The sequence below is a fragment of the Gekko japonicus genome, unplaced genomic scaffold (genome assembly GCF_001447785.1).
Source record: "Gekko japonicus isolate JY-2015 unplaced genomic scaffold, Gekko_japonicus_V1.1 scaffold509, whole genome shotgun sequence".
NCBI classification, from domain to species: domain Eukaryota; kingdom Metazoa; phylum Chordata; class Lepidosauria; order Squamata; family Gekkonidae; genus Gekko; species Gekko japonicus.
The window spans coordinates 321,284-334,150 of record NW_015168664.1 but is presented as its reverse complement, the minus strand read 5'-3'; the positions used below and the strand labels follow the sequence as shown (position 1 = coordinate 334,150).

The window sequence follows — 12,867 nt, the reverse complement described above, 5'->3', positions numbered from 1 at the left end:
CGCTAAAGCCGCGTCTTTGTTGGATTTGTTGCCAACAGGCTTTACTCCGCTCTCCCTCTAGCGGCCCCAAAGAGCAAGACGTGACGCTAGATTTCCCCCACCCTCCTGGCTGTCACGCAACCTGCGAAGGCGGGAAGGGGGCGGAGTCGCAGGGGCCAATGGGAGGGAGGCGGCCCGGCTGCCGCCTCTCATTTTGCAGCGATCTGAAAGGGGAGCTGATCTGTGCCGCTGAAGAGCAGCCAGGAAGGTTTCAAAGCGTTCCGGAGCAGCCATGCCGGTGGGTGACTTCACACACGCTCGCGCGAGGTGGGCTAGGGGTGGTGTCTCCTGTGAGGAAGGGGAAGGGAGGCTGAGGACAGAAGGGGAAGCGCCGCTTGCGAGCTCTGTGGCGGCAACTGCCAGCTCCGTGATTTCCCGGCTGTCGTTTCTTTCTGTTGAGGGTCCTTTTAGCGCGATCGCCGTTTATCAGAATCAGGGTCGCATTTATCAGAATCAGGGTCACATCCTCTGCCCACATGTCTCCCTGGAGTCTGTGACTCCGCGGGACAGAGTGGGTCATCCCGTGACGTGCCACAGGCTTCTATGTGGCCTTGGCCCACTCACTTCAGAATTGTGTTCAGAATTGACACTAGGGCTTTGGATCCGGTTTAAACGGTCTAGGATGAATCCTGTTCTTGCAGCTTGGTCAAGATTTTAATTCTTTTGACAAAAATGTAGTCCAGCTTTGTCACCCTGGCAGAGCCTTGTTGGTCCAGCTTAAGTATGCCTTGAGAGGACAATGCCCCATACAACTAGATATGTTAAATTAATAACTCGGATTTTTGTAGTTGTCGTACCTTGGGTAAAAGGAAAGTAAAACTAAAAGCAGGATTGTTCAAAACAAGCTGTTATTCCAAGAGAAACAGACGCTACAACAATGAGTTTTTCTTTCGAAGTTACTTATTTAGCAAAATGTTAGCTTGCCTCTCAGTACAAAATTATCAGGGAAGGAAACATATTGCATAAATATGTCACAGCAACCAAAACTGAAAGGACAAGAGGTTGCACAGCTGCCCTTAGAATCCACCACAAAAAGCATCAGCAGCAAAAAAGCCAGTATGAAAAATTGCATCTACAGAGCCTGTTTAAAAGGACTGTGGTTCAGAAGGTGGCTGATTTTAGAAGATTCCATGACTCAAGAACCATTACAGAAGAAAGCCTTCTCTGCAGTGATCTAAGGGCTTGGGAGGACCAAAACGTTCTTTGCATGCTCGAAGGTGCTATGTGAAGAAACACTCCCCTATGGGTTCAGTCTTTCAGCATGAACTCTTGTGATTATTGCAGAGTAATTGCCATGATAATTTGAGTAAGTAACATGTCAACACTAAAGCCCTGCCCACAGTCTCCTATTATTCTCCCACTCACAGGTGATCAACTGCAAAAATGAATATCAATTCCAACACTGTGTTCAGTGGCTCACTTTTGGAATTGATGAGAGTGCTTTACATCAGAACACCTGTGTTACTTTTTTGGAGCCTAGTCTTGACCAGGGCCTGTCAAAGGTATATGATCTTGCTCATCATACCTTCATTCTTAGAAAAGCTCAAACGTTTTGACCTAAATTTTCATATGTATGGAAAGAGCCCATTTTGAACTGCTTCCAAGACCTTTAAATGGTAAATTAGAAGAGATCCTGAGTTCACACCTTTTCCCTCAGGCTCATCACAAGAATGAACTAGTTCTTCAAATCTCCCCCCCCCCTGCTCCCCAATATGCCCGGTGAAGGTAGAGTGATTAATTCCTCCAAAAGATCCCAGGAGTTTGGCCTCTCATGACTTTCAGGCTTAGACCCATTCTTTCCACTCTTAAGGCTGTTTATGCAGCTGGGTTTCCAGGGCCTCTTCAGTTTTACCCTAGTGAGCTGCATCTTTAGCATTACCAGGAAAAACTGGTTAGTCACTTGGCCTCTATTGCCTCATTCACTCTTTGCCACCACAGTCTGTTAATAACTGGAAACAAGAAGCCACAGAGATTTGTAATTCTCTCAGGGCCACCCTGTTTACTAAGGGTATAAGTTTTGCCACATCTCTTATCATCCAGGGAGAGGGTTATTTTTCTCATAGTGAAAGGAGACAGTACTATTTCTGATGCAATGAATGAATGCTAGTTAATATTTGGCAAAGCTGATTGGAGACACAAAGTAGTGCCGTGTTCCCTAATAACCTATGTTTATGGACTACTGCAATTATTCATTGATTATGGCAATGCTTAGAAATAGCTTGTTAAGAATCACACAGTTGAATAAAGCATCCTTTTCCTGGATGTTTACTGGTTTTGTATTATGTGAACTGTGAGAGGATAATCAACTTTTAAATGCAGAAGCAATTTACAAGCAAGCAATGTTCCCTCTAAGCTGTGGAGTCTTGTGAGCAAAAACTCTACTCTTGTGAGCTACTGGCATTAAAGTTGTGAGTGATCTGGCTACTACATAAATTAGTTTGTTCTGGAGCCATCTTTTTTGAGCTAAGACAAAAACGTGTGAGCCGGAGGCTAAAAAACTGTGAGCTAGCTCGCACTAACTCAGCTTAGAGGGAACACTGCAAGCAAGCTGAAGGTATGGTGGGTAAAACCTGAATATAACTTTTTTAAAAGTCTTTTTTAATGTCAGTTTTTTTCTTTTTATGACAGGCTGGTTAAGCTCTATATAAGCTTGTTAAATTTATCCTTATAACCCCTTAAAAGTGTTCTTTGTAAAGAACCATGGGGGGGGGGGAATCCTAGATCATCTTAGCCCTTGGATAAGGGGGATGTCATTTGTAATATCATGAGGACTATTGCCAGCTATGTTCTCTCCAAATGATCTTGTGTATAGCTATTATCATGATCTTTTTTTCCCCTTGAGCTCTGCAGTTGGTTCAGTCCTCAGATTACAAATGTTTGTTCTCTATAGACCAGCAAGCACATTTATGCAAGTAAAGTGTTGACGGTAGTAACTACCAGTCTTTGCTACTGGGAATTTCAGTTGTCTTGAAAGTGACAAAATACATACACAATAACACATCAGCTGCACTGAGCGAAAGCTTTGGATTGCCAACAGCTTTCTGTTTCATGAGTGCAAGAGTGGAGAAAACAAGAGAATTGCACAAAAGAACGATCCAAGGTGAAAGAAGCAGCAGCAAAGCAACACTGGGGAGAAATCGTCGCTCCTGGATAGCTCAAAAGTTCCATTTAGTTGCCAGTTTAAATGATGCAGTGGTTATACTAACTAGTGGACGTCATGGCTTAAGAAATATATGAAATACCATTAAGAGACTTGACAGTGATTTAATTTTTTTTCTTTGAGTTTTAAATTAATCTGTCCTGACTGAAGAAAAAGAGAAACCATCATTTGAGCGGACAAAATATTCTTTTTAAAATTAACAGCTCATTCTCAACAGCTATTTTTTAAAAGCCACTCTACGTGAAATTCCCAGAGGTAGGGGTGGAAATAACACAGCAACGTTACTCAGCAACCTTGAATTCTGTGATGGAAGAAAGGCAGGGTATAAATGTAATAACTATCCATACACGCAGGCTCTATGAATAATAGATCTGGGGCCACTTTGATTGTCATCAACTGAAAGTTGTTCTTCGTATGGACTTCGTATGTGTTGGAAGGAACCAAATTGTGAGGATCAAGCTTAGACATCATGCAGTTATAATAAAGACAAGTCGTTGGTTGCATTCAGACGTCCCCTTAAACAACATTTAAATAAAAGTTCACAAACCCAGCTTTTTCCAGGCTTGCATATGCTTGCCTGACTCCTCCCTTCCCCTTCTCCCTTCCTGCACACAGCAAGATGGAGGAATGGTGATTTAAGACTAACTGGCTACCCATGATGTGCAAATCCCATGTGTAGCTTACCCAGAGTTAGTTTCCTGAAACAAGCTGGGATTCTTGACCAGGTTTTAGTCCTGGTTTAGTGCAATGTAAAAAGGTGGCCTTAAAACGATCATCAGTTATCTGTGATGTGCCAATGCAGGCATGTGGCTGAACCAGAGTTGGTTTTCCATTCACTGTGTTTGTGTTAATAGCACTTAACACACACACAGTGAAAGGAAAACCAACTCTGGTTCAGTCACATGCCTGCACTGGCTTGTCGTAGATAATTGAGGATGGTTTTAAGGCCACCATTTCTTCATTGCACTCCATGCAGGAAAAAAGAAGGCAGGGAACAGGTGTGCACGCAAGCCAAGTTCATGCACACTTTGATTTAACCATGGTTGAATGGGATGACTGAATAAAATTGTTCCATGAGATCTATTCCAGTGACCGCTCCAATCTTTTTTCTGGTGATTTCAGAAACATGAGTTCTTTGTAGACATGACCTGTGAAGGATGCTCCAGTGCTGTAACCCGTGTCCTCAACAAGCTGGGAGGTGAGTGGTGCCCAGTAAGCACTGCTGGCTCTAACATTAAAGACTTCATGGGCCAGCATTAGTGCTCTTCCTTGCATTTTAAGGGAAGACAAAGATCCTCTTGGTGGAGAGGCAGAACGTGGAATGTCTTTGAAATATACTTGAATGACTGTATCAGCCACAGTTCCCTGTTATCCCAGGGAAATATTGAATGGTGTCCTTTGGCAATTTGGGTCTCACTTGTTAAAACTGACATTTATTCTGAAGTATATTCATACTTGTGTATCTTTTTTTTTAATTACGTAATTTAAGAGATTAACACACCCACTTTAATGGATGTAATTTCCAAGGTAGCCTTTATTTCCTTCTGTGCTATAGCTAAAATAACCAAGCAACTTCTTTCTGATGGAAATCTTTTGGTCTGTAGCTAATCACTGGCCCCGGTCACACGAGCGGGGGAAGTGCGGCTTTTTAGAGCCGCAACAAACAGAAGTGCGGCAGAGGGATCAGGCAGGTCCCCCGAAACTCTGCACTTCTGCCGGCAGCCGCAATCACATGCTGCAGGGGAAGCGACACTAAGAAGGGCGAGGAGGGCCAGCTGCAGCAGTTGTGCGCATGTGCAGTTCGCCATTGCCACGCATACCACGGGATAACCATGCGTCAGCGATCCCATGGCCGCCGGTGCTGCACGTCATCCGGTAGGTACTGCCCTTTCACTAGTCTCTTTTAGATCCGCATCTTCGGCCAGAAGCTACGGGTTAGGGGCGGGGGTGCGACGCTTGCCAGATGTTGGCATCTGATCGCGCCAGTTTAATCCGCCCTTAATCCGTCCGTTTCGCGGGGCAAATCCTCCCGTGTGACTGGGGCCACTAATTACTGGTAAGAGGGTGGTTGACTTGAGGGAACAGAACTTTCTCTTCTGGTCTTAAAAAAAAAGTTCATTGAATTACATTATTTTCGGAGGCTTGACCCAGGCACTCAGTTAAGTCACTAAGAATTCTCTGTAACTCCAGAAGCTTCTGCTGGAGGAGATTTGAACCTGATCCTGCCTTTAGTATCTTATTGGAAATCTACTTTTTTGTCCTGTTCTGGGGGGAGCAGGATAGCTGTTGCAAAACGCTGAGGGAAATCTTCACCACATGCCATTTCACATATTAGAGGTTCCGTATGGACGTTATTTCTTATTCTGGTAATCTGTACCACACAGTGTGAAACGGCTATTGTCTGAAGTGCCCTATTGTGAAGCCTTGTTGTCTGCATACAAGGGAATTGCATTGCATTATTTGATTGTCTGATGTGGCAGACAAGGATTCTATGCAGTTTCTTAGATGGAGGTGCCTTCTGTGTAGGAAGCCTGTAATGTAAGTAGTGTTTATCACAAGGCTAGCATGTCACAAAAGACTCTCTTTGTACAGAGGAGCAATCAGTCATATGAACCTTCACTTATAGTCTGAAGCAGGGCAGCCCAAAAGATGCCAGTCGCTCACAAAGCAGAATTTTTTCTCACAGGACTCCACAGCTTAGAGGGAACATTGGATGGAGGTGCCTTTTGTGTAGGAAGCCTGTAATGTAAGTAGTGTTTATCACAAGGTTAGCATGTCACGAAAGACTCTCTTTGTACAGAGGAGCATTCAGTCATATGAACCTTCACTTATAGTATGAAGCAGGGCAGTCCAAACACAGGATAACTCCCTTAGGCCTTTGAGTGCTGCTGAGCAAATGGCATTTGGCTTCCTCTGTTTCCTGCAAAGTAAAAGCATGCCTCCCTTAAGAGGCCCTCAATAATACCATGGTTCAGGATGCACTAAAGTATTTGATTTGTGAACTGGAAGTGCCGTATGGTTTTCATTGTACATTTTTCCAGGTGTGTAGCCATGTTGGTCTGAAAGCAGCAGAACAAAGTTTGAGTCCAGTGGCACCTTTAAGACCAACAAAGTTTTATTCAAGGTGTGACAAAATGACTGACAGGCAGAAGCAGCAGTACCTAAAATGGATGCCATCCTGGTAGTCCTTACAAGGGGGGAGGTACTCCATAAGGAACAATGGAGCTGCCGTACCTCCCTGCCTACATTTCCCAACAGCCTTGAGGGAAAAGAGCGGGGAAAGTTTGACACACCCCAGGGGCGGGGCCAAGGAGATAAAGGTTTTGGCTCCTGAGGGGGAAATCAGTCTCCGCCTAGTCTTAGCCTGGTCTTCAGCGTGGATGGCAGTTTCCTGTTACCTCAGACTCCGTGGTCAGTCCAGGCCACTATAAACCGTGATGGACAGCCAGGAGGGTAACGGTCCAGGGAAGGGAAAGCAAATCCTGGCCTGAGGCCACAACCCACTACAGAGGTAGAGAGGGTATGTGTAGGGGCAGAGGAATTGCATTTCAATCCAGTTTAATTTCTGTGCCCAGGTTATGTTGAAGTGCCTGTGTTTATTTTCATGCCTAACCTGTATATAGTTAAATAAATCTTCCTTTTTGAGTTTAAAAAGCCTGGTGTGCCTTAACCACACAGTCCTCCCTGCTGTGCACGTTACAAGGGCAAAAGGAGGCCAGGGAACACAAACAGGCCCAAATCAGAGGTGTTGCCAACTCTCCAGGGGGTGCCCAAAGATCAAGGTACCCACTTCCCAAGGTGGGGAAATCAGCCAGAGGGATCTCACTGTCCTTCTAGGAAGGTGGTGTCCATTCAGTGAGTGGTGGCAGCGTTTAACGGAGATAAATATCCCCACCAGGCAGGGTGGGAAGGCCAAAACAGGGGCTTGCGAGCCACAGGACGGCACCTCAGTCTCCCAGGGCTGAGGGTGGGTCCCCGTTTCGCCACACAAGGTATAAGATTTCGTGTGCAAGCACACTTCCTCAGATACAGTGAAACAGAATTTCTTCAAGCCCTACATACAGGGAGATGGGGGGAAGCCCTCAGGAAGGGCCTGGCAGAGCCAACATGGTAAGCTGGTAAGATCAATGAATGGCAGCAAATTAGCCCATACCGGCTGCCTTGAGACAATCTCAGCTTTACTTATGCATCTTGGTTCCTGACAGCTGACAACCCCCCGATATTCCTGTACGTAGGGCTTGAGGAAATTCTGTTTCACTGTATCTGAGGAAGTGCGCTTGCACACGAAAGCTTATACCTTGAATAAAACTCCATTGGACATTTTTGTTGTAGATCCATTTCATTTTGTAAGTTACCAGTCGTACCTGAGTTGCAAAGTGATTATGTGTGGCCTGTAACACCTCCAAGGGCACTATAGGAGAGTCCAACCCATTCAGAAAGTATTAGCCAGAATCCCTTGTATTCTGTGCAGGGGGACAGCATGATATGTCCACGTTTCAGGGAAGGTACAGCTGCAGACAGTCCTAGTTCAGCCAGGGAGCATCCAGATCCCTAGTCCCTTGGGTTTCAGATGGATGCCTTCCTCCCTACCCCCAGTGGAAAGTTAGGTATTCCTCCCTTAGGAAATAGGGTTCATTCCTCACAGAGTCTAAGGACAGAAGAAGCAATCCATTGTTCCATCTCTATCATTTAACTCATTTCATATCAGCCCTCATTCAGGAATTGGGAGCGGGAGCAATGGAGAGGGAATCTGCTGTCAAAATGCTCGGTATGATATTTACACATTGTTATTTCTTTGCCTAGCGGTGCAGTTTGATATTGATCTACCCAACAAGAAAGTGACTATCGAATCGGAGCATAGCATGGAAACCTTGCTGGAGACACTGAAGAAAACTGGGAAAAATGCCTCCTACCTCGGAGACAAGTAACCGCATAGGATGGCTTGTCTGGTGGGGCTGCTGTGCTAAAGGAAAGGTTGGTGGCCAGGTATCTCCTAGGAAATGCCAAGGGTGCAGGTACACAATGCATGGGGAAGGGTCATAGCTCAGTGGCAGAGCATCTGCTTGGCACACAGAAGGTCCCTGGTTCAGTCTCCAGCATCTCCAGGTAAAAAAAGGATCAGGGAGTAGGTGATGTGACAGACCTCCACCTGAGACCCTGGAGAGCAGCTGACAGTTGGGAGCAAGCAGAACTGACTTTGATAGACCAATGGTTTGACTCAGTATGTTAGCTTTATGGTGTTCATGTGTTATCTGAAAACAGCAGCCTTCATTCCCTGTCCCCTAATAATATGTATAAGCTGCGGTGGCTCAAGTGGTTAAGACGCTGAACTGCAGGCTGTGGAAGGTCAGTAGTTCAGCAGTTCGAGACCTGGGTTGCCGCATGACGGAGTGAGCTCCTGTCTAGTTCCAGCTCCTGCCAACCTAGCAGTTCGAAAGCAAAAAAATTGCAAGTAGATAAATAGGTACCACTTCGGTGGGAAGGTAACAGCGTTCCGTGCACCTTGGTGTTTAGTCATGCCGGCCACATGACCACGGAAACGTCTTCGGACAGCGCTGGCTCTTCGGCTTGGAAACGGAGATGAGCACCGCAACCCTAGAGTTGGACTCGACTGGCTTTCGAGCAAGGGAAACCTTTACCTTTACTTTAATAATATGTAATAAATTAAGCATATGATGTGGCATCGTCATTTCTGTTTTCTAAAGCAGAAGGACAAAGTGTGAGGACGTGTTCTTCTACCCTATGCTACCAGCACAGTATCAGAGGGGTTGCCAATTCTCCAGGGGGTGCCGAAAGATCAAGGTACCCGCTTCCCAAGGTGGGGAAATCAGCCAGAGAGGTCTCACTGTCCTTCTAGGAAGGTGGTGTCCATTCAGTGAGTGGTGGCAGCGTTTAACAGAGAGAAATAGCCCCACCAGGCAGGGTGAGAAGGACAAAACAGGGGCTTGCGAGCCACAGGACAGCACCTCAGTCTCCCAGGGCTGAGGGTGGGTCCCCGTTTCACCACACAAGGTATAAGATCCCTAGTCCCTTGGGTTTCAGATGGGTACCTTCCTCCCTACCCCCAGTGGAAAGTTAGGTATTCCTCCCTTAGGAAATAGGGTTCATTCCTCACAGAGTCTAAGGACAGAAGAAGCAATCCATTGTTCCATCTCTATCATTTAACTCATTTCATATCAGCCCTCATTCAGGAATTGGGAGCGGGAGCAATGGAGAGGGAATCTGCTGTCAAAATGCTCGGTATGATATTTACACATTGTTATTTCTTTGCCTAGCGGTGCAGTTTGATATTGATCTACCCAACAAGAAAGTGACTATCGAATCGGAGCATAGCATGGAAACCTTGCTGGAGACACTGAAGAAAACTGGGAAAAATGCCTCCTACCTCGGAGACAAGTAACCGCATAGGATGGCTTGTCTGGTGGGGCTGCTGTGCTGAAGGAAAGGTTGGTGGCCAGGTATCTTCTAGGAAATGCCAAGGGTGAAGCTACACAATGTCTGGGGAAGGGTCACGGCACAGTGGCAGAGCATCTGCTTGGCACACAGAAGGTCCCTGGTTCAGTCTCCAGCATCTCCAGGTAAAAAAAGGATCAGGTAGTAGGTGATGTGACAGACCTCCACCCGAGACCCTGGAGAGCAGCTGACAGTTGGGAGCAAGCAGAACTGACTTTGATAGACCAATGGTTTGACTCAGTATGTTAGCTTTATGGTGTTCATGTGTTATCTGAAAACAGCAGCCTTCATTCCCTGTCCCCTAATAATATGTATAAGCTGCGGTGGCTCAAGTGGTTAAGACGCTGAACTGCAGGCTGTGGAAGGTCAGTAGTTCAGCAGTTCGAGACCTGGGTTGCCGCATGACGGAGTGAGCTCCTGTCTAGTTCCAGCTCCTGCCAACCTAGCAGTTCGAAAGCAAAAAAATTGCAAGTAGATAAATAGGTACCACTTCGGTGGGAAGGTAACAGCGTTCCGTGCACCTTGGTGTTTAGTCATGCCGGCCACATGACCACGGAAACGTCTTCGGACAGCGCTGGCTCTTTGGCTTGGAAACGGAGATGAGCACCGCACACCTAGAGTCGGACTCGACTGGCTTTCGAGCAAGGGAAACCTTTACCTTTACTTTAATAATATGTAATAAATTAAGCATATGATGTGGCATCGTCATTTCTGTTTTCTAAAGTGGAAGGACACAAAGTATGAGGACATGTTCTTCTACCCTATGCTACCAGCACAGAGCATCAGACGCAAGGTTTTGTGGCCACTGGGCATTTTCCATAGCATGTGGTTCTGTACACTTCAGAAGAAGACAAAACACCTGGTTGGCGGGAAAGGAGTGGGAACAGCTTAGCTCCTCCTGCACAAGCCACTCAGCAAGACTAGATGTTTGTATAAAAGGGCTGCGCATGTGGAGAGTCAGGATGTGGAACTGTGCGTGAAGCTCCCATTTATCCCAGCCAAGTATATACATGCAGAAGCCTGTAGCAGTATAAATGTTCAGAGATCTAGCAGCAGTATTCTTGAGGCTCCTACAACAGATTTATTTTTACCCAGTGAAAATGGCCTTGGAGGTTTCTGTAGGCTTTAGGGACTACTTGGAAATATCAAGAGTAGCAACACTATCACAGCTGCAGTAACTGTGCACGTCTTGACTGTCAGGGGCCTCTTCTATATCTCAGTGTCAGGAGAGGTCCTCAAGATTCTTAATTATATGAAAGAATAAGAATCTCCATATGTAGAAATGGTTAGAAAGTGCAAGAATACTTCTCCTGAGCTTATATGCCTCTTGTAGTGCACTAAATATTTTCTTAAGAGGGAAATTAGCTAAGCCAGGAACTGCTTTAATCAAAGTCAGTTTTATCATTCCATTGATTTGCAAGGAGCTGCAGAAAGTGAGCGCAATGCAGGATGGGAAGGGTTTTTCCCCCTCCCCCGCTGTAAGGCTTCCCTGTTACGTTGTATGGTTTGCAAAACCAGCAGCGCTGGAGCAGACTAGTTACTCTGTGGAGAAGAAGAAGAAGAAGAGATTGGATTTATACCCTGCCCTTCACTACCCAAAGGTGTCTCAGAGCGGCTTACAAACTCCTTTCCCTTCCCCTCCCCACAACAGACACCCTGTGAGGTAGGTGGGGCTGAGAGAGTTCTGACAGAAACTGCTCTTTTTCAAGAACAGCTCTTATCAGAACTATGGCTTGCCCAAGGTAATCCAGCCAGGTGCAAGTGGAGGAGTGGGGAATCAAACCCAGTTCTCCCAGATTAGCGTCCGTGCACTTAACCACTACACCAAACTGGAGGAAGTTGTTTCTCTTGTTCTTCAGAAATGAATATCTGTACAGAGCAAGAGTTTGGGCAGAAGTGCTGACTGCTTTATGGCGTCACTGATGGAGAAATAAGAAACAGTTTGTGTGGTATGGTGGCTAGAGTACTTTGACTAGGGGGGGAGCTGTGGCTAGAGGTAGAGCATCTCTCTTATATGCAGAAGGTCCATGGTTCAGTCCCCAGCATCTTTAGTTAAATAAGGATTGGGTCGTAGGTGATGCGGAAGACCCCTGCCAGAGACCCCGGAGAGCTACTACCAATCAGTTTATAAGCCCCCCCCCCCCCGATTGGGGCTCAGGGGGGTTAACGACAAGTTATAAATAGATTTTCATAACGACTATGATATGTATGTACAAATAAGATTAAAACAATGAAAACACCCATAATCGACTAATCAGATGGTGTGGGATATTCCATATCCTGCTCTACTGGGGGAGGAGATGGGGAGGCCAGGCTTGATGGTAAACCGTTGCTGTCCTCAGCCATCGGCCTGGTGGAACATCTCTGTCTTACAGGCCCGGCAGAACTGCATTAGGTCCTGCAGGGCCCGGATGTCAGTAGGCAGAGAATTCCACCAGGCCAATGCTGGGGCTAAGGAAGCCCTGGCTCTGGTCGAGGACACCCGGATATCCTTAACAATTTAAATGGTGACATGGGCCAGAATGGTCTTTGATTATAGCTAAGTGGGACTGTTCCCTGGAAGGCCAGATACTGAAGCTGAAGCTCAAATACTTTGGCCACCAAATGGGAAGGGAGCACTCCCTGGAGAAGACCCTGATGCTGGGAAAGATTGAAGGTCAAAGAAGACGGGGACGGCAAAGGATGAGATGGTTAGACTGTGTCATAGATGCAACGAACATGAAACTGAGCAAACTTCAGAGGACGGCGGAAGACAGGAGGGCCTGGCGAGAGCTGGTCCATGGGGTCGCGAAGAGTTGGACTCGACTGTGCGACTGAACAACAACAACAAAAGTGGGACATCACTGGCTGCTGTGACATCACTTACCTGGGAGCAGGGCTCTTCCTGTAGCAGGGACTCCTCTGCATATTAGGTGACACACCCCTCATGTAGCCAATCCTCCAAAAGCTGTAAGAAGAGCTCTGTAAGCTCTCGGAGGATTGGCTACATTAGGGGTGTGTCGCCTAATATGCAGAGGAGTCCCTGCTACAAAAAGAGCCCTGCCTGGGAGTATGCCCCATTGAATAAAATAGACGTATGTGTGAGTAAATATGCATCAGGTTGCACTGAGGAGCCTGTTTACAGAAACTCATCTCCTCCTCCATACGTATAGCCCAGACTGCACCACTAGATGAAGAAAATGGTGGGAAAGGATGCAGGGGAAGCCAAAGGCTTC

General features: G+C 46.4%; 2 protein-coding genes across 2 annotated transcripts in view; both read left to right on the top strand.

The window, feature by feature from the left end:
- Positions 1–170: 170 nt before the first annotated feature.
- LOC107113894 (copper transport protein ATOX1-like) overlaps positions 171–12,867 on the top strand; it is an 18,380-nt gene continuing 5,683 nt past the window's right edge. The window contains exons 1-3 of the mRNA XM_015415289.1: positions 171–277; positions 4,322–4,397; positions 8,003–8,173. Of these exons, the coding sequence (XP_015270775.1) occupies positions 272–277; positions 4,322–4,397; positions 8,003–8,127 (207 nt within the window). The 5' untranslated portion in view covers positions 171–271 and the 3' untranslated portion in view covers positions 8,128–8,173. The remainder of the gene's footprint in view (positions 278–4,321; positions 4,398–8,002; positions 8,174–12,867) is intronic.
- The window catches only part of LOC107113892 (copper transport protein ATOX1-like), a 9,142-nt gene continuing 5,683 nt past the window's right edge, over positions 9,409–12,867 (top strand). Inside the window, exons 1-2 of the mRNA XM_015415287.1 lie at positions 9,409–9,439; positions 9,475–9,645. Coding sequence (XP_015270773.1) covers positions 9,409–9,439; positions 9,475–9,599 — 156 coding nt within the window. The 3' untranslated portion in view covers positions 9,600–9,645. The remainder of the gene's footprint in view (positions 9,440–9,474; positions 9,646–12,867) is intronic.